General features: G+C 38.2%; 1 protein-coding gene across 1 annotated transcript in view; it reads left to right on the top strand.

The window, feature by feature from the left end:
• The window catches only part of LOC141763299 (uncharacterized), a 33575-nt gene extending 13460 nt beyond the window's left edge, over window positions 1–20115 (top strand). The window contains exons 9-14 of the mRNA XM_074627869.1: window positions 1936–2391; window positions 3574–4020; window positions 8412–8858; window positions 10042–10503; window positions 13212–13667; window positions 19656–20115. Of these exons, the coding sequence (XP_074483970.1) occupies window positions 1936–2391; window positions 3574–4020; window positions 8412–8858; window positions 10042–10503; window positions 13212–13667; window positions 19656–20115 (2728 nt within the window). The remainder of the gene's footprint in view (window positions 1–1935; window positions 2392–3573; window positions 4021–8411; window positions 8859–10041; window positions 10504–13211; window positions 13668–19655) is intronic.
• The last annotated feature ends 1518 nt before the right edge of the window (window positions 20116–21633 follow it).

The following is a 21633-nucleotide window of genomic DNA, read 5'->3' as shown; positions in this document are numbered from 1 at the left end:
CAGGAGCAAAGTGAAGCATTGCATGATGGGATTTTCTGTAACTGTTGTACATGATAGTGACTCTAGATTTTCTTCTTCCACTATGTATATTTATATATTGTGAATATATTTAACATTTTAAACTCATACACAGTAAAATGACATAAAGGGAACATCACCACTAGGAAGCTCATATGCAGTGATTTCACACACAGGATTAGTGTTTGTGTTGTGAGTCAGTACAAGTCAGAAAATGATGTTCAGTCAAGATGTAATTAGATTTTATACAGGACAGGCATGTACAAGATGGAGTCCATCAGTAGTGTGTTGTTGTATTTATGCAGCTGAGATCAGATCATCACTAAATGTTTCCTTTATTATTTCAGTTTTCATCATCGATGGTCAGATCATTCAGAACGAGTCAGGTTCTTTGTGAATCTGTTCTGTGCAGCAGCAGAGAGAGAACAGCAGACAGGAGAGAAGATACTGGAGCTGCTATCATCAGTGTGCAGATACAAAACATTCCCTCTTAAAGTCATTGATGTTGATGATGATGATGATGATGACTACTACAAGGATTGTCAGTGTGATTTCCTGCTGGATCTGTCCTCCCACCTGAAGGACTATGAGACTACAACAGGCCTGAGTGTCCTTCCATCATTACAGTCAGTTTTCCAGTCAGCTCCTGCAGTCTGGTCCATAAACCTCTCAAAGAGAAAGACCTCCATCCTCCTGGAAGTGCTGAAACTCCAACCAGAGAAGAAACCAGTGAAGCTGACAGGCTGCTCAGATGAAGAGAGTGAAGTGAGGAGTTTCCTACAGTGTCTGCCTTATATCTCACAGCTCAGGTAAATGAATTGTTCTTCACATGACTTCAGTGTACATTTGTGGAGTTGAGTTCTTACATCTACAGTAACTCACTGTTGGTTTTAACAATATTTGGTGTCATGATTATTGTTGATTGATTAATAATTCTGGATTCAATAAGTAGAAAGGAGCAGTATTTTCATGCTCTTACTCCAGTGCACTGTGTGCCAAACCACTCACTCTTGTTTTTAGTCCTCTGACTTGTAATATGAAACCTAACTGGAAGTTAAGCTAACTAGTCTTAATGAAGGTCACTGTCTGACCGACCCAGTGAAGCAGAGAAAAGAGTGTGGGAGTACACAGCTTTTTATTTGAAATATTGAACTGCATCTATTTGGAAACATGTCACAGTCTTCTGCCTGTGTGAGAATAAAGAGATGATGTGAATAACAATAAGAAGAACAACACAGCTCTGCTAAAACCTCCTCATACAGAAATATAAACACATCATACAAAAGTGAAAAACAAACTGCAGTTAAAACTGGTAATGAACTTTTAATGTCTCAGCAGCCTAAAATTAAACTGTAGAAACATAAGAAGAAATGACCAACAGTGAATGCTGCATTGATCTGCCTTTTGAACTGAAGACTGGAGTGAACTTTACTGACTGTGATGAAAACTCTACCAACTGTATAGAGAGCAGCAGATTGTGAATTCAGACATCTGATTCATCATCACTGACAGATGTAATGTAGCATAACTGTAATTTACACGTCTGTGATCTCAGGAGCAAAGTGAAGCATTGCATGATGGGATTTTCTGTAACTGTTGTACATGATAGTGACTCTAGATTTTCTTCTTCCACTATGTATATTTATATATTGTGAATATATTTAACATTATAAACTCATACACAGTAAAATGACATAAAGGGAACATCACCACTAGGAAGCTAATATGCAGTGATTTCACACACAGGATTAGTGTTTGTGTTGTGAGTCAGTACAAGTCAGAAAATGATGTTCAGTCAAGATGTAATTAGATTTTATACAGGACAGGCATGTACAAGATGAAGTCCATCAGTAGTGTGTTGTTGTATTTATGCAGCTGAGATCAGATCATCACTAAATGTTTCCTTTATTATTTCAGTTTTCATCCTCCGTGGTCAGATGATCATTCAGAACCAGTCAGGTTCTTTGTGAATCTGTTCTGTGCAGCAGCAGAGAGAGAACAGCAGACAGGAGAGAAGATACTGGAGCTGCTATCATCAGTGTGCAGATACAAAACATTCCCTCTTAAAGTCACTGATGATGATTATGATGACTACTACAAGGATTATCAGTGTGATTTCCTGCTGGATCTGTACTCCCACCTGAAGGACTATGAGACTAAAACAGGCCTGAGTGTCCTTCCATCATTACAGTCAGTTTTCCAGTCAGCTCCTGCAGTCTGGTCCATAAACCTCTCAGAGAGAAAGACCTCCATCCTCCTGGAAGTGCTGAAACTCCAACCAGAGAAGAAACCAGTGGAGCTGACAGGCTGCTCAGATGAAGAGAGTGAAGTGAGGAGTTTCCTACAGTGTCTGCCTTATATCTCACAGCTCAGGTAAATGAATTGTTCTTCACATGACTTCAGTGTACATTTGTGGAGTTGAGTTCTTACATCTACAGTAACTCACTGTTGCTTTTAACAATATTTGGTGTCATGATTATTGTTGATTTCTTTTATTTATTAATAATTCTGGATTCAATAAGTAGAAAGGAGCAGTATTTTCATGCTCTTACTCCAGTGCACTGTGTGCCAAACCACTCACTCTTGTTTTTAGTCCTCTGACTTGTAATATGAAACCTAACTGGAAGTTAAGCTAACTAGTCTTAATGAAGGTCACTGTCTGACCGACCCAGTGAAGCAGAGAAAAGAGTGTGGGAGTACACAGCTTCTTATTTGAAATATTGAACTGCAACTATTTGGAAACATGTCACAGTCTTCTGCCTGTGTGAGAATAAAGAGATGATGTGAATAACAATAAGAAGAACAACACAGCTCTGCTAAAACCTCCTCAGACAGACATAACAGCACATCATACTAAAATGAAACAACCTGCAGTTAAAACTGGTATTGTCTTTTTTAATATCTCAGCAGCTTAAAATATACAGTTGAAATATAAAAACAAATATTGTTGCACTGATAAAATAAGTAGCATCTCCTTCAATTTAATTTCACAGCAATTAATAAAAGAAATGACCAACAGTGAATGCTGCATTGATCTGCCTTTTGAACTGAAGACTGGAGGGAACTTTACTGACTGTGATGAAAACTCTACCAACTGTATAGAGAGCAGCAGATTGTGAATTCAGACATCTGATTCATCATCACTGACAGATGTAATGTAGCATAACTGTAATTTACACGTCTGTGATCTCAGGAGCAAAGTGAAGCATTGCATGATGGGATTTTCTGTAACTGTTGTACATGATAGTGACTCTAGATTTTCTTCTTCCACTATCTATATTTATATATTGTGAATATATTTAACATTTTAAACTCATACACAGTAAAATGACATAAAGGGAACATCACCACTAGGAAGCTCATATGCAGTGATTTCACACACAGGATTAGTGTTTGTGTTGTGAGTCAGTACAAGTCAGAAAATGATGTTCAGTCAAGATGTAATTAGATTTTATACAGGACAGGCATGTACAAGATGGAGTCCATCAGTAGTGTGTTGTTGTATTTATGCAGCTGAGATCAGATCATCACTAAATGTTTCCTTTATTATTTCAGTTTTGATCCTCCGTGGTCAGATCATTCAAAACGAGTCAGGTTCTTTGGGAATCTGTTCTGTGCAGCAGCAGAGAGAGAACAGCAGACAGGAGAGAAGATACTGGAGCTGCTATCATCAGTGTGCAGATATCACACATTCCCTTTAAATGAGAGATACAGGGATTATGATGATCACAAATATCAGTGTGATTTCCTGCTGGATACATACTCCCACCTGAAGGACTATGAGACTAAAACAGGCCTGAGTGTCCTTCCATCATTACAGTCAGTTCTCCAGTCAGCTCCTGCAGTCTGGTCCATAGACCTCTCAGAGAGAAAGACCTCCATCCTCCTGGAAGTGCTGAAACTCCAACCAGAGAAGAAACCAGTGGTGCTGACAGGCTGCTCAGATGAAGAGAGTGAAGTGAGGAGTTTCCTACAGTGTCTGCCTTATATCTCACAGCTCAGGTAAATGAATTGTTCTTCACATGACTTCAGTGTACATTTGTGGAGTTGAGTTCTTACATCTACAGTAACTCACTGTTGCTTTTAACAATATTTGGTGTCATGATTATTGTTGATTTCTTTTATTTATTAATAATTCTGGATTCAATAAGTAGAAAGGAGCAGTATTTTCATGCTCTTACTCCAGTGCACTGTGTGCCAAACCACTCACTCTTGTTTTTAGTCCTCTGACTTGTAATATGAAACATAACTGGAAGTTAAGCTAACTAGTCTTAATGAAGGTCACTGTCTGACCGACCCAGTGAAGCAGAGAAAAGAGTGTGGGAGTACACAGCTTCTTATTTGAAATATTGAACTGCAACTATTTGGAAACATGTCACAGTCTTCTGCCTGTGTGAGAATAAAGAGATGATGTGAATAACAATAAGAAGAACAACACAGCTCTGCTAAAACCTCCTCAGACAGACATAAAAGCACATCATACTAAAATGAAACAACCTGCAGTTAAAACTGGTATTATCTTTTTTAATATCTCAGCAGCTTCAAAATATACAGTTGAAATATAAAAACAAATATTGTTCCACTGATAAAATAAGTAGCATCTCCTTCAATTTAATTTCACATCAACTAATAAAAGAAATGACCAACAGTGAATGCTGCATTGATCTGCCTTTTGAACTGAAGACTGGAGTGAACTTTACTGACTGTGATGAAAACTCTACCAACTGTATAGAGAGCAGCAGATTGTGAATTCAGACATCTGATTCATCATCACTGACAGATGTAATGTAGCATAACTGTAATTTACACGTCTGTGATCTCAGGAGCAAAGTGAAGCATTGCATGATGGGATTTTCTGTAACTGTTGTACATGATAGTGACTCTAGATTTTCTTCTTCCACTATGTATATTTATATATTGTGAATATATTTAACATTTTAAACTCATACACAGTAAAATGACATAAAGGGAACATCACCACTAGGAAGCTCATATGCAGTGATTTCACACACAGGATTAGTGTTTGTGTTGTGAGTCAGTACAAGTCAGAAAATGATGTTCAGTCAAGATGTAATTAGATTTTATACAGGACAGGCATGTACAAGATGGAGTCCATCAGTAGTGTGTTGTTGTATTTATGCAGCTGAGATCAGATCATCACTAAATGTTTCCTTTATTATTTCAGTTTTCATCATCGATGGTCAGATCATTCAGAACGAGTCAGGTTCTTTGTGAATCTGTTCTGTGCAGCAGCAGAGAGAGAACAGCAGACAGGAGAGAAGATACTGGAGCTGCTATCATCAGTGTGCAGATACAAAACATTCCCTCTTAAAGTCATTGATGTTGATGATGATGATGATGATGACTACTACAAGGATTGTCAGTGTGATTTCCTGCTGGATCTGTCCTCCCACCTGAAGGACTATGAGACTACAACAGGCCTGAGTGTCCTTCCATCATTACAGTCAGTTTTCCAGTCAGCTCCTGCAGTCTGGTCCATAAACCTCTCAAAGAGAAAGACCTCCATCCTCCTGGAAGTGCTGAAACTCCAACCAGAGAAGAAACCAGTGAAGCTGACAGGCTGCTCAGATGAAGAGAGTGAAGTGAGGAGTTTCCTACAGTGTCTGCCTTATATCTCACAGCTCAGGTAAATGAATTGTTCTTCACATGACTTCAGTGTACATTTGTGGAGTTGAGTTCTTACATCTACAGTAACTCACTGTTGGTTTTAACAATATTTGGTGTCATGATTATTGTTGATTGATTAATAATTCTGGATTCAATAAGTAGAAAGGAGCAGTATTTTCATGCTCTTACTCCAGTGCACTGTGTGCCAAACCACTCACTCTTGTTTTTAGTCCTCTGACTTGTAATATGAAACCTAACTGGAAGTTAAGCTAACTAGTCTTAATGAAGGTCACTGTCTGACCGACCCAGTGAAGCAGAGAAAAGAGTGTGGGAGTACACAGCTTTTTATTTGAAATATTGAACTGCATCTATTTGGAAACATGTCACAGTCTTCTGCCTGTGTGAGAATAAAGAGATGATGTGAATAACAATAAGAAGAACAACACAGCTCTGCTAAAACCTCCTCATACAGAAATATAAACACATCATACAAAAGTGAAAAACAAACTGCAGTTAAAACTGGTAATGAACTTTTAATGTCTCAGCAGCCTAAAATTAAACTGTAGAAACATAAGAAGAAATGACCAACAGTGAATGCTGCATTGATCTGCCTTTTGAACTGAAGACTGGAGTGAACTTTACTGACTGTGATGAAAACTCTACCAACTGTATAGAGAGCAGCAGATTGTGAATTCAGACATCTGATTCATCATCACTGACAGATGTAATGTAGCATAACTGTAATTTACACGTCTGTGATCTCAGGAGCAAAGTGAAGCATTGCATGATGGGATTTTCTGTAACTGTTGTACATGATAGTGACTCTAGATTTTCTTCTTCCACTATGTATATTTATATATTGTGAATATATTTAACATTATAAACTCATACACAGTAAAATGACATAAAGGGAACATCACCACTAGGAAGCTAATATGCAGTGATTTCACACACAGGATTAGTGTTTGTGTTGTGAGTCAGTACAAGTCAGAAAATGATGTTCAGTCAAGATGTAATTAGATTTTATACAGGACAGGCATGTACAAGATGAAGTCCATCAGTAGTGTGTTGTTGTATTTATGCAGCTGAGATCAGATCATCACTAAATGTTTCCTTTATTATTTCAGTTTTCATCCTCCGTGGTCAGATGATCATTCAGAACCAGTCAGGTTCTTTGTGAATCTGTTCTGTGCAGCAGCAGAGAGAGAACAGCAGACAGGAGAGAAGATACTGGAGCTGCTATCATCAGTGTGCAGATACAAAACATTCCCTCTTAAAGTCACTGATGATGATTATGATGACTACTACAAGGATTATCAGTGTGATTTCCTGCTGGATCTGTACTCCCACCTGAAGGACTATGAGACTAAAACAGGCCTGAGTGTCCTTCCATCATTACAGTCAGTTTTCCAGTCAGCTCCTGCAGTCTGGTCCATAAACCTCTCAGAGAGAAAGACCTCCATCCTCCTGGAAGTGCTGAAACTCCAACCAGAGAAGAAACCAGTGGAGCTGACAGGCTGCTCAGATGAAGAGAGTGAAGTGAGGAGTTTCCTACAGTGTCTGCCTTATATCTCACAGCTCAGGTAAATGAATTGTTCTTCACATGACTTCAGTGTACATTTGTGGAGTTGAGTTCTTACATCTACAGTAACTCACTGTTGCTTTTAACAATATTTGGTGTCATGATTATTGTTGATTTCTTTTATTTATTAATAATTCTGGATTCAATAAGTAGAAAGGAGCAGTATTTTCATGCTCTTACTCCAGTGCACTGTGTGCCAAACCACTCACTCTTGTTTTTAGTCCTCTGACTTGTAATATGAAACCTAACTGGAAGTTAAGCTAACTAGTCTTAATGAAGGTCACTGTCTGACCGACCCAGTGAAGCAGAGAAAAGAGTGTGGGAGTACACAGCTTCTTATTTGAAATATTGAACTGCAACTATTTGGAAACATGTCACAGTCTTCTGCCTGTGTGAGAATAAAGAGATGATGTGAATAACAATAAGAAGAACAACACAGCTCTGCTAAAACCTCCTCAGACAGACATAACAGCACATCATACTAAAATGAAACAACCTGCAGTTAAAACTGGTATTGTCTTTTTTAATATCTCAGCAGCTTAAAATATACAGTTGAAATATAAAAACAAATATTGTTGCACTGATAAAATAAGTAGCATCTCCTTCAATTTAATTTCACAGCAATTAATAAAAGAAATGACCAACAGTGAATGCTGCATTGATCTGCCTTTTGAACTGAAGACTGGAGGGAACTTTACTGACTGTGATGAAAACTCTACCAACTGTATAGAGAGCAGCAGATTGTGAATTCAGACATCTGATTCATCATCACTGACAGATGTAATGTAGCATAACTGTAATTTACACGTCTGTGATCTCAGGAGCAAAGTGAAGCATTGCATGATGGGATTTTCTGTAACTGTTGTACATGATAGTGACTCTAGATTTTCTTCTTCCACTATCTATATTTATATATTGTGAATATATTTAACATTTTAAACTCATACACAGTAAAATGACATAAAGGGAACATCACCACTAGGAAGCTCATATGCAGTGATTTCACACACAGGATTAGTGTTTGTGTTGTGAGTCAGTACAAGTCAGAAAATGATGTTCAGTCAAGATGTAATTAGATTTTATACAGGACAGGCATGTACAAGATGGAGTCCATCAGTAGTGTGTTGTTGTATTTATGCAGCTGAGATCAGATCATCACTAAATGTTTCCTTTATTATTTCAGTTTTGATCCTCCGTGGTCAGATCATTCAAAACGAGTCAGGTTCTTTGGGAATCTGTTCTGTGCAGCAGCAGAGAGAGAACAGCAGACAGGAGAGAAGATACTGGAGCTGCTATCATCAGTGTGCAGATATCACACATTCCCTTTAAATGAGAGATACAGGGATTATGATGATCACAAATATCAGTGTGATTTCCTGCTGGATACATACTCCCACCTGAAGGACTATGAGACTAAAACAGGCCTGAGTGTCCTTCCATCATTACAGTCAGTTCTCCAGTCAGCTCCTGCAGTCTGGTCCATAGACCTCTCAGAGAGAAAGACCTCCATCCTCCTGGAAGTGCTGAAACTCCAACCAGAGAAGAAACCAGTGGTGCTGACAGGCTGCTCAGATGAAGAGAGTGAAGTGAGGAGTTTCCTACAGTGTCTGCCTTATATCTCACAGCTCAGGTAAATGAATTGTTCTTCACATGACTTCAGTGTACATTTGTGGAGTTGAGTTCTTACATCTACAGTAACTCACTGTTGCTTTTAACAATATTTGGTGTCATGATTATTGTTGATTTCTTTTATTTATTAATAATTCTGGATTCAATAAGTAGAAAGGAGCAGTATTTTCATGCTCTTACTCCAGTGCACTGTGTGCCAAACCACTCACTCTTGTTTTTAGTCCTCTGACTTGTAATATGAAACATAACTGGAAGTTAAGCTAACTAGTCTTAATGAAGGTCACTGTCTGACCGACCCAGTGAAGCAGAGAAAAGAGTGTGGGAGTACACAGCTTCTTATTTGAAATATTGAACTGCAACTATTTGGAAACATGTCACAGTCTTCTGCCTGTGTGAGAATAAAGAGATGATGTGAATAACAATAAGAAGAACAACACAGCTCTGCTAAAACCTCCTCAGACAGACATAAAAGCACATCATACTAAAATGAAACAACCTGCAGTTAAAACTGGTATTATCTTTTTTAATATCTCAGCAGCTTCAAAATATACAGTTGAAATATAAAAACAAATATTGTTCCACTGATAAAATAAGTAGCATCTCCTTCAATTTAATTTCACATCAACTAATAAAAGAAATGACCAACAGTGAATGCTGCATTGATCTGCCTTTTGAACTGAAGACTGGAGGGAACTTTACTGACTGTGATGAAAACTCTACCAACTGTATAGAGAGCAGCAGATTGTGAATTCAGACATCTGATTCATCATCACTGACAGATGTAATGTAGCATAACTGTAATTTACACGTCTGTGATCTCAGGAGCAAAGTGAAGCATTGCATGATGGGATTTTCTGTAACTGTTGTACATGATAGTGACTCTAGATTTTCTTCTTCCACTATCTATATTTATATATTGTGAATATATTTAACATTTTAAACTCATACACAGTAAAATGACATAAAGGGAACATCACCACTAGGAAGCTCATATGCAGTGATTTCACACACAGGATTAGTGTTTGTGTTGTGAGTCAGTACAAGTCAGAAAATGATGTTCAGTCAAGATGTAATTAGATTTTATACAGGACAGGCATGTACAAGATGGAGTCCATCAGTAGTGTGTTGTTGTATTTATGCAGCTGAGATCAGATCATCACTAAATGTTTCCTTTATTATTTCAGTTTTGATCCTCCGTGGTCAGATCATTCAAAACGAGTCAGGTTCTTTGGGAATCTGTTCTGTGCAGCAGCAGAGAGAGAACAGCAGACAGGAGAGAAGATACTGGAGCTGCTATCATCAGTGTGCAGATACAAAACATTCCCTCTTAAAGTCATTGATGTTGATGATGATGATGATGATGACTACTACAAGGATTGTCAGTGTGATTTCCTGCTGGATCTGTCCTCCCACCTGAAGGACTATGAGACTAAAACAGGCCTGAGTGTCCTTCCATCATTACAGTCAGTTTTCCAGTCAGCTCCTGCAGTCTGGTCCATAGACCTCTCAAAGAGAAAGACCTCCATCCTCCTGGAAGTGCTGAAACTCCAACCAGAGAAGAAACCAGTGAAGCTGACAGGCTGCTCAGATGAAGAGAGTGAAGTGAGGAGTTTCCTACAGTGTCTGCCTTATATCTCACAGCTCAGGTAAATGAATTGTTCTTCACATGACTTCAGTGTACATTTGTGGAGTTGAGTTCTTACATCTACAGTAACTCACTGTTGCTTTTAACAATATTTGGTGTCATGATTATTGTTGATTGATTAATAATTCTGGATTCAATAAGTAGAAAGGAGCAGTATTTTCATGCTCTTACTCCAGTGCACTGTGTGCCAAACCACTCACTCTTGTTTTTAGTCCTCTGGCTTGTAATATGAAACATTACTGGAAGTTAAGCTAACTAGTCTTAATGAAGGTCACTGTCTGACCGACCCAGTGAAGCAGAGAAAAGAGTGTGGGAGTACACAGCTTCTTATTTGAAATATTGAACTGCATCTATTTGGAAACATGTCACAGTCTTCTGCCTGTGTGAGAATAAAGAAATGATGTGAATAACAATAAGAAGAACAACACAGCTCTGCTAAAACCTCCTCAGACAGACATATAAACACATCATACAAAAGTGAAAAGCAAACTGCAGTTAAAACTGGTAATGAACTTTTAATGTCTCAGCAGCCTAAAATTAAACTGTAGAAACATAAGAAGAAATGACCAACAGTGAATGCTGCATTGATCTGCCTTTTGAACTGAAGACTGGAGTGAACTTTACTGACTGTGATGAAAACTCTACCAACTGTATAGAGAGCAGCAGATTGTGAATTCAGACATCTGATTCATCATCACTGACAGATGTAATGTAGCATAACTGTAATTTACACGTCTGTGATCTCAGGAGCAAAGTGAAGCATTGCATGATGGGATTTTCTGTAACTGTTGTACATGATAGTGACTCTAGATTTTCTTCTTCCACTATGTATATTTATATATTGTGAATATATTTAACATTTTAAACTCATACACAGTAAAATGACATAAAGGGAACATCACCACTAGGAAGCTAATATGCAGTGATTTCACACACAGGATTAGTGTTTGTGTTGTGAGTCAGTACAAGTCAGAAAATGATGTTCAGTCAAGATGTAATTAGATTTTATACAGGACAGGCATGTACAAGATGGAGTCCATCAGTAGTGTGTTGTTGTATTTATGCAGCTGAGATCAGATCATCACTAAATGTTTCCTTTATTATTTCAGTTTTCATCCTCAAAGGTCAGATCCTTCAGCAGAAGTCAGGTTCTTTGTGAATCTGTTCTGTGCAGCAGAGAGAGAACAGCAGACAGAAGAGAAGATACTGGAGCTGCTATCATCAGTGTGCAGATACAAAACATTCCCTATTAAAGATAACTGGTCGGATTTCCTGCTGGATACATACTCCCACCTGAAGGACTATGAGACTAAAACAGGCCTGAGTGTCCTTCCATCATTACAGTCAGTTCTCCAGTCAGTTCCTGCAGTCTGGTCCATAAACCTCTCAGAGAGAAAGACCTCCATCCTCCTGGAAGTGCTGAAACTCCAACCAGAGAAGAAACCAGTGGAGCTGACAGGCTGCTCAGATGAAGAGAGTGAAGTGAGGAGTTTCCTACAGTGTCTGCCTTATATCTCACAGCTCAGGTAAATGAATTGTTCTTCACATGACTTCAGTGTACATTTGTGGAGTTGAGTTCTTACATCTACAGTAACTCACTGTTGCTTTTAACAATATTTGGTGTCATGATTATTGTTGATTTCTTTTATTGATTAATAATTCTGGATTCAATAAGTAGAAAGGAGCAGTATTTTCATGCTCTTACTCCAGTGCACTGTGTGCCAAACCACTCACTCTTGTTTTTAGTCCTCTGACTTGTAATATGAAACCTAACTGGAAGTTAAGCTAACTAGTCTTAATGAAGGTCACTGTCTGACCGACCCAGTGAAGCAGAGAAAAGAGTGTGGGAGTACACAGCTTCTTATTTGAAATATTGAACTGCAACTATTTGGAAACATGTCACAGTCTTCTGCCTGTGTGAGAATAAAGAAATTATGTGAATAACAATAAGAAGAACAACACAGCTCTGCTAAAACCTCCTCATACAGACATATAAGCACATCATACGAAAATGAAACAACCTGCAGTTAAAACTGGTATTGTCTTTTTTAATGTCTCAGCAGCTTAAAAATATACAGTTGAAATATAAAAACAAATATTATTGCACTGATAAAATAAGTAGCATCTCCTTCAATTTAATTTCACATCAACTAATAAAAGAAATGACCAACAGTGAATGCTGCATTGATCTGCCTTTTGAACTGAAGACTGGAGGGAACTTTACTGACTGTGATGAAAACTCTACCAACTGTATAGAGAGCAGCAGATTGTGAATTCAGACATCTGATTCATCATCACTGACAGATGTAATGTAGCATAACTGTAATTTACACGTCTGTGATCTCAGGAGCAAAGTGAAGCATTGCATGATGGGATTTTCTGTAACTGTTGTACATGATAGTGACTCTAGATTTTCTTCTTCCACTATCTATATTTATATATTGTGAATATATTTAACATTTTAAACTCATACACAGTAAAATGACATAAAGGGAACATCACCACTAGGAAGCTAATATGCAGTGATTTCACACACAGGATTAGTGTTTGTGTTGTGAGTCAGTACAAGTCAGAAAATGATGTTCAGTCAAGATGTAATTAGATTTTATACAGGACAGGCATGTACAAGATGGAGTCCATCAGTAGTGTGTTGTTGTGTTTATGCAGCTGAGATCAGATCATCACTAAATGTTTCCTTTATTATTTCAGTTTTCATCCTCCGTGGTCAGATGATCGTTCAGAACCAGTCAGGTTCTTTGTGAATCTGTTCTGGTCAGCAGCAGAGAGAGAACAGCAGACAGGAGAGAAGATACTGGAGCTGCTATCATCAGTGTGCAGATACAAAACATTCCCTCTTAAAGTCATCGATGATGATGATGATGACTACTACGAGGAATATCAGTGTGATTTCCTGCTGGATCTGTCCTCCCACCTGAAGGACTATGAGACTAAAACAGGCCTGAGTGTCCTTCCATCATTACAGTCAGTTCTCCAGTCAGTTCCTGCAGTCTGGTTCATAGACCTCTCAGAGAGAAAGACCTCCATCCTCCTGGAAGTGCTGAAACTCCAACCAGAGAAGAAACCAGTGAAGCTGAGAGGCTTCTCAGATGAAGAGAGTGAAGTGAGGAGTTTCCTACAGTGTCTGCCTTATATCTCACAGCTCAGGTAAATGAATTGTTCTTCACATGACTTCAGTGTACATTTGTGGAGTTGAGTTCTTACATCTACAGTAACTCACTGTTGGTTTTAACAATATTTGGTGTCATGATTATTGTTGATTTCTTTTATTGATTAATAATTCTGGATTCAATAAGTAGAAAGGAGCAGTATTTTCATGCTCTTACTCCAGTGCACTGTGTGCCAAACCACTCACTCTTGTTTTTAGTCCTCTGACTTGTAATATGAAACCTAACTGGAAGTTAAGCTAACTAGTCTTAATGAAGGTCACTGTCTGACCGACCCAGTGAAGCAGAGAAAAGAGTGTGGGAGTACACAGCTTCTTATTTGAAATATTGAACTGCAACTATTTGGAAACATGTCACAGTCTTCTGCCTGTGTGAGAATAAAGAGATGATGTGAATAACAATAAGAAGAACAACACAGCTCTGCTAAAACCTCCTCATACAGAAATATAAACACATCATACAAAAGTGAAAAACAAACTGCAGTTAAAACTGGTAATGAACTTTTAATGTCTCAGCAGCCTAAAATTAAACTGTAGAAACATAAGAAGAAATGACCAACAGTGAATGCTGCATTGATCTGCCTTTTGAACTGAAGACTGGAGTGAACTTTACTGACTGTGATGAAAACTCTACCAACTGTATAGAGAGCAGCAGATTGTGAATTCAGACATCTGATTCATCATCACTGACAGATGTAATGTAGCATAACTGTAATTTACACGTCTGTGATCTCAGGAGCAAAGTGAAGCATTGCATGATGGGATTTTCTGTAACTGTTGTACATGATAGTGACTCTAGATTTTCTTCTTCCACTATGTATATTTATATATTGTGAATATATTTAACATTATAAACTCATACACAGTAAAATGACATAAAGGGAACATCACCACTAGGAAGCTAATATGCAGTGATTTCACACACAGGATTAGTGTTTGTGTTGTGAGTCAGTACAAGTCAGAAAATGATGTTCAGTCAAGATGTAATTAGATTTTATACAGGACAGGCATGTACAAGATGAAGTCCATCAGTAGTGTGTTGTTGTATTTATGCAGCTGAGATCAGATCATCACTAAATGTTTCCTTTATTATTTCAGTTTTCATCCTCCGTGGTCAGATGATCATTCAGAACGAGTCAGGTTCTTTGTGAATCTGTTCTGTGCAGCAGCAGAGAGAGAACAGCAGACAGGAGAGAAGATACTGGAGCTGCTATCATCAGTGTGCAGATACAAAACATTCCCTCTTAAAGTCACTGATGATGATTATGATGACTACTACAAGGATTATCAGTGTGATTTCCTGCTGGATCTGTACTCCCACCTGAAGGACTATGAGACTAAAACAGGCCTGAGTGTCCTTCCATCATTACAGTCAGTTCTCCAGTCAGCTCCTGCAGTCTGGTCCATAAACCTCTCAGAGAGAAAGACCTCCATCCTCCTGGAAGTGCTGAAACTCCAACCAGAGAAGAAACCAGTGGAGCTGACAGGCTGCTCAGATGAAGAGAGTGAAGTGAGGAGTTTCCTACAGTGTCTGCCTTATATCTCACAGCTCAGGTAAATGAATTGTTCTTCACATGACTTCAGTGTACATTTGTGGAGTTGAGTTCTTACATCTACAGTAACTCACTGTTGCTTTTAACAATATTTGGTGTCATGATTATTGTTGATTTCTTTTATTGATTAATAATTCTGGATTCAATAAGTAGAAAGGAGCAGTATTTTCATGCTCTTACTCCAGTGCACTGTGTGCCAAACCACTCACTCTTGTTTTTAGTCCTCTGACTTGTAATATGAAACATAACTGGAAGTTAAGCTAACTAGTCTTAATGAAGGTCACTGTCTGACCGACCCAGTGAAGCAGAGAAAAGAGTGTGGGAGTACACAGCTTCTTATTTGAAATATTGAACTGCAACTATTTGGAAACATGTCACAGTCTTCTGCCTGTGTGAGAATAAAGAGATGATGTGAATAACAATAAGAAGAACAACACAGCTCTGCTAAAACCTCCTCATACAGACATAAAAGCACATCATACTAAAATGAAACAACCTGCAGTTAAAACTGGTATTGTCTTTTTTAATGTCTCAGCAGCTTAAAAATATACAGTTGAAATATAAAAACAAATATTATTGCACTGATAAAATAAGTAGCATCTCCTTCAATTTAATTTCACATCAACTAATAAAAGAAATGACCAACAGTGAATGCTGCATTGATCTGCCTTTTGAACTGAAGACTGGAGTGAACTTTACTGACTGTGATGAAAACTCTACCAACTGTATAGAGAGCAGCAGATTGTGAATTCAGACATCTGATTCATCATCACTGACAGATGTAATGTAGCATAACTGTAATTTACACGTCTGTGATCTCAGGAGCAAAGTGAAGCATTGCATGATGGGATTTTCTGTAACTGTTGTACATGATAGTGACTCTAGATTTTCTTCTTCCACTATGTATATTTATATATTGTGAATATATTTAACATTTTAAACTCATACACAGTAAAATGACATAAAGGGAACATCACCACTAGGAAGCTAATATGCAGTGATTTCACACACAGGATTAGTGTTTGTGTTGTGAGTCAGTACAAGTCAGAAAATGATGTTCAGTCAAGATGTAATTAGATTTTATACAGGACAGGCATGTACAAGATGGAGTCCATCAGTAGTGTGTTGTTGTATTTATGCAGCTGAGATCAGATCATCACTAAATGTTTCTTTTTATTATTTCAGTTTTCATCCTCCGTGGTCAGATGATCATTCAGAACGAGTCAGGTTCTTTGGGAATCTGATCTGTGCAGCAGCAGAGAGAGAACAGCAGACAGGAGAGAAGATACTGGAGCTGCTATCATCAGTGTGCAGATATCACACATTCCCTTTAAATGAGAGATACAGGGATTATGATGATCACAAATATCAGTGTGATTTCCTGCTGGATCTGTCCTCCCACCTGAAGGACTATGAGACTACAACAGGCCTGAGTGTCCTTCCATCATTACAGTCAGTTCTCCAGTCAGCTCCTGCAGTCTGGTTCATAGACCTCTCAGAGAGAAAGACCTCCATCCTCCTGGAAGTGCTGAAACTCCAACCAGAGAAGAAACCAGTGGAGCTGACAGGCTGCTCAGATGAAGAGAGTGAAGTGAGGAGTTTCCTACAGTGTCTGCCTTATATCTCACAGCTCAGGTAAATGAATTGTTCTTCACATGACTTCAGTGTACATTTGTGGAGTTGAGTTCTTACATCTACAGTAACTCACTGTTGCTTTTAACAATATTTGGTGTCATGATTATTGTTGATTTCTTTTATTTATTAATAATTCTGGATTCAATAAGTAGAAAGGAGCAGTATTTTCATGCTCTTACTCCAGTGCACTGTGTGCCAAACCACTCACTCTTGTTTTTAGTCCTCTGACTTGTAATATGAAACCTAACTGGAAGTTAAGCTAACTAGTCTTAATGAAGGTCACTGTCTGACCGACCCAGTGAAGCAGAGAAAAGAGTGTGGGAGTACACAGCTTCTTATTTGAAATATTGAACTGCAACTATTTGGAAACATGTCACAGTCTTCTGCCTGTGTGAGAATAAAGAAATGATGTGAATAACAATAAGAAGAACAACACAGCTCTGCTAAAACCTCCTCAGACAGACATAAAGCACATCATACTAAAATGAAACAACCTGCAGTTAAAACTGGTATTATCTTTTTTAATATCTCAGCAGCTTAAAATATACAGTTGAAATATAAAAACAAATATTGTTCCTCTGATAAAATAAGTAGCATCTCCTTCAATTTAATTTCACAGCAACTAATAGAAGAAATGACCAACAGTGAATGCTGCATTGATCTGCCTTTTGAACTGAAGACTGGAGTGAACTTTACTGACTGTGATGAAAACTCTACCAACTGTATAGAGAGCAGCAGATTGTGAATTCAGACATCTGATTCATCATCACTGACAGATGTAATGTAGCATAACTGTAATTTACACGTCTGTGATCTCAGGAGCAAAGTGAAGCATTGCATGATGGGATTTTCTGTAACTGTTGTACATGATAGTGACTCTAGATTTTCTTCTTCCACTATCTATATTTATATATTGTGAATATATTTAACATTTTAAACTCATACACAGTAAAATGACATAAAGGGAACATCACCACTAGGAAGCTAATATGCAGTGATTTCACACACAGGATTAGTGTTTGTGTTGTGAGTCAGTACAAGTCAGAAAATGATGTTCAGTCAAGATGTAATTAGATTTTATACAGGACAGGCATGTACAAGATGGAGTCCATCAGTAGTGTGTTGTTGTATTTATGCAGCTGAGATCAGATCATCACTAAATGTTTCCTTTATTATTTCAGTTTTCATCCTCAAAGGTCAGATCCTTCAGCAGAAGTCAGGTTCTTTGTGAATCTGTTCTGTGCAGCAGAGAGAGAACAGCAGACAGAAGAGAAGATACTGGAGCTGCTATCATCAGTGTGCAGATACAAAACATTCCCTATTAAAGATAACTGGTCGGATTTCCTGCTGGATACATACTCCCACCTGAAGGACTATGAGACTAAAACAGGCCTGAGTGTCCTTCCATCATTACAGTCAGTTCTCCAGTCAGTTCCTGCAGTCTGGTCCATAAACCTCTCAGAGAGAAAGACCTCCATCCTCCTGGAAGTGCTGAAACTCCAACCAGAGAAGAAACCAGTGGAGCTGACAGGCTGCTCAGATGAAGAGAGTGAAGTGAGGAGTTTCCTACAGTGTCTGCCTTATATCTCACAGCTCAGGTAAATGAATTGTTCTTCACATGACTTCAGTGTACATTTGTGGAGTTGAGTTCTTACATCTACAGTAACTCACTGTTGCTTTTAACAATATTTGGTGTCATGATTATTGTTGATTTCTTTTATTGATTAATAATTCTGGATTCAATAAGTAGAAAGGAGCAGTATTTTCATGCTCTTACTCCAGTGCACTGTGTGCCAAACCACTCACTCTTGTTTTTAGTCCTCTGACTTGTAATATGAAACCTAACTGGAAGTTAAGCTAACTAGTCTTAATGAAGGTCACTGTCTGACCGACCCAGTGAAGCAGAGAAAAGAGTGTGGGAGTACACAGCTTCTTATTTGAAATATTGAACTGCAACTATTTGGAAACATGTCACAGTCTTCTGCCTGTGTGAGAATAAAGAAATTATGTGAATAACAATAAGAAGAACAACACAGCTCTGCTAAAACCTCCTCATACAGACATATAAGCACATCATACGAAAATGAAACAACCTGCAGTTAAAACTGGTATTGTCTTTTTTAATGTCTCAGCAGCTTAAAAATATACAGTTGAAATATAAAAACAAATATTATTGCACTGATAAAATAAGTAGCATCTCCTTCAATTTAATTTCACATCAACTAATAAAAGAAATGACCAACAGTGAATGCTGCATTGATCTGCCTTTTGAACTGAAGACTGGAGTGAACTTTACTGACTGTGATGAAAACTCTACCAACTGTATAGAGAGCAGCAGATTGTGAATTCAGACATCTGATTCATCATCACTGACAGATGTAATGTAGCATAACTGTAATTTACACGTCTGTGATCTCAGGAGCAAAGTGAAGCATTGCATGATGGGATTTTCTGTAACTGTTGTACATGATAGTGACTCTAGATTTTCTTCTTCCACTATCTATATTTATATATTGTGAATATATTTAACATTTTAAACTCATACACAGTAAAATGACATAAAGGGAACATCACCACTAGGAAGCTAATATGCAGTGATTTCACACACAGGATTAGTGTTTGTGTTGTGAGTCAGTACAAGTCAGAAAATGATGTTCAGTCAAGATGTAATTAGATTTTATACAGGACAGGCATGTACAAGATGGAGTCCATCAGTAGTGTGTTGTTGTGTTTATGCAGCTGAGATCAGATCATCACTAAATGTTTCCTTTATTATTTCAGTTTTCATCCTCCGTGGTCAGATGATCGTTCAGAACCAGTCAGGTTCTTTGTGAATCTGTTCTGGTCAGCAGCAGAGAGAGAACAGCAGACAGGAGAGAAGATACTGGAGCTGCTATCATCAGTGTGCAGATACAAAACATTCCCTCTTAAAGTCACTGATGATGATTATGATGACTACTACAAGGATTATCATTGTGATTTCCTGCTGGATCTGTACTCCCACCTGAAGGACTATGAGACTAAAACAGGCCTGAGTGTCCTTCCATCATTACAGTCAGTTCTCCAGTCAGCTCCTGCAGTCTGGTTCATAGACCTCTCAGAGAGAAAGACCTCCATCCTCCTGGAAGTGCTGAAACTCCAACCAGAGAAGAAACCAGTGAAGCTGAGAGGCTTCTCAGATGAAGAGAGTGAAGTGAGGAGTTTCCTACAGTGTCTGCCTTATATCTCACAGCTCAGGTAAATGAATTGTTCTTCACATGACTTCAGTGTACATTTGTGGAGTTGAGTTCTTACATCTACAGTAACTCACTGTTGCTTTTAACAATATTTGGTGTCATGATTATTGTTGATTTCTTTTATTGATTAATAATTCTGGATTCAATAAGTAGAAAGGAGCAGTATTTTCATGCTCTTACTCCAGTGCACTGTGTGCCAAACCACTCACTCTTGTTTTTAGTCCTCTGACTTGTAATATGAAACCTAACTGGAAGTTAAGCTAACTAGTCTTAATGAAGGTCACTGTCTGACCGACCCAGTGAAGCAGAGAAAAGAGTGTGGGAGTACACAGCTTCTTATTTGAAATATTGAACTGCATCTATTTGGAAACATGTCACAGTCTTCTGCCTGTGTGAGAATAAAGAGATGATGTGAATAACAATAAGAAGAACAACACAGCTCTGCTAAAACCTCCTCAGACAGACATATAAACACATCATACAAAAGTGAAAAACAAACTGCAGTTAAAACTGGTAATGAACTTTTAATGTCTCAGCAGCCTAAAATTAAACTGTAGAAACATAAGAAGAAATGACCAACAGTGAATGCTGCATTGATCTGCCTTTTGAACTGAAGACTGGAGTGAACTTTACTGACTGTGATGAAAACTCTACCAACTGTATAGAGAGCAGCAGATTGTGAATTCAGACATCTGATTCATCATCACTGACAGATGTAATGTAGCATAACTGTAATTTACACGTCTGTGATCTCAGGAGCAAAGTGAAGCATTGCATGATGGGATTTTCTGTAACTGTTGTACATGATAGTGACTCTAGATTTTCTTCTTCCACTATGTATATTTATATATTGTGAATATATTTAACATTATAAACTCATACACAGTAAAATGACATAAAGGGAACATCACCACTAGGAAGCTAATATGCAGTGATTTCACACACAGGATTAGTGTTTGTGTTGTGAGTCAGTACAAGTCAGAAAATGATGTTCAGTCAAGATGTAATTAGATTTTATACAGGACAGGCATGTACAAGATGAAGTCCATCAGTAGTGTGTTGTTGTATTTATGCAGCTGAGATCAGATCATCACTAAATGTTTCCTTTATTATTTCAGTTTTGATACTCCGTGGTCAGATGATCATTCAGAACGAGTCAGGTTCTTTGTGAATCTGTTCTGTGCAGCAGCAGAGAGAGAACAGCAGACAGGAGAGAAGATACTGGAGCTGCTATCATCAGTGTGCAGATACAAAACATTCCCTCTTAAAGTCACTGATGATGATTATGATGACTACTACAAGGATTATCAGTGTGATTTCCTGCTGGATCTGTACTCCCACCTGAAGGACTATGAGACTAAAACAGGCCTGAGTGTCCTTCCATCATTACAGTCAGTTCTCCAGTCAGCTCCTGCAGTCTGGTCCATAAACCTCTCAAAGAGAAAGACCTCCATCCTCCTGGAAGTGCTGAAACTCCAACCAGAGAAGAAACCAGTGGAGCTGACAGGCTGCTCAGATGAAGA

Source organism: Sebastes fasciatus, chromosome 24 (genome assembly GCF_043250625.1).
Source record: "Sebastes fasciatus isolate fSebFas1 chromosome 24, fSebFas1.pri, whole genome shotgun sequence".
Taxonomy (NCBI): domain Eukaryota; kingdom Metazoa; phylum Chordata; class Actinopteri; order Perciformes; family Sebastidae; genus Sebastes; species Sebastes fasciatus.
Note: the sequence above shows the minus strand (reverse complement) of the source record. Positions and strands in the feature narration are given on the sequence as shown.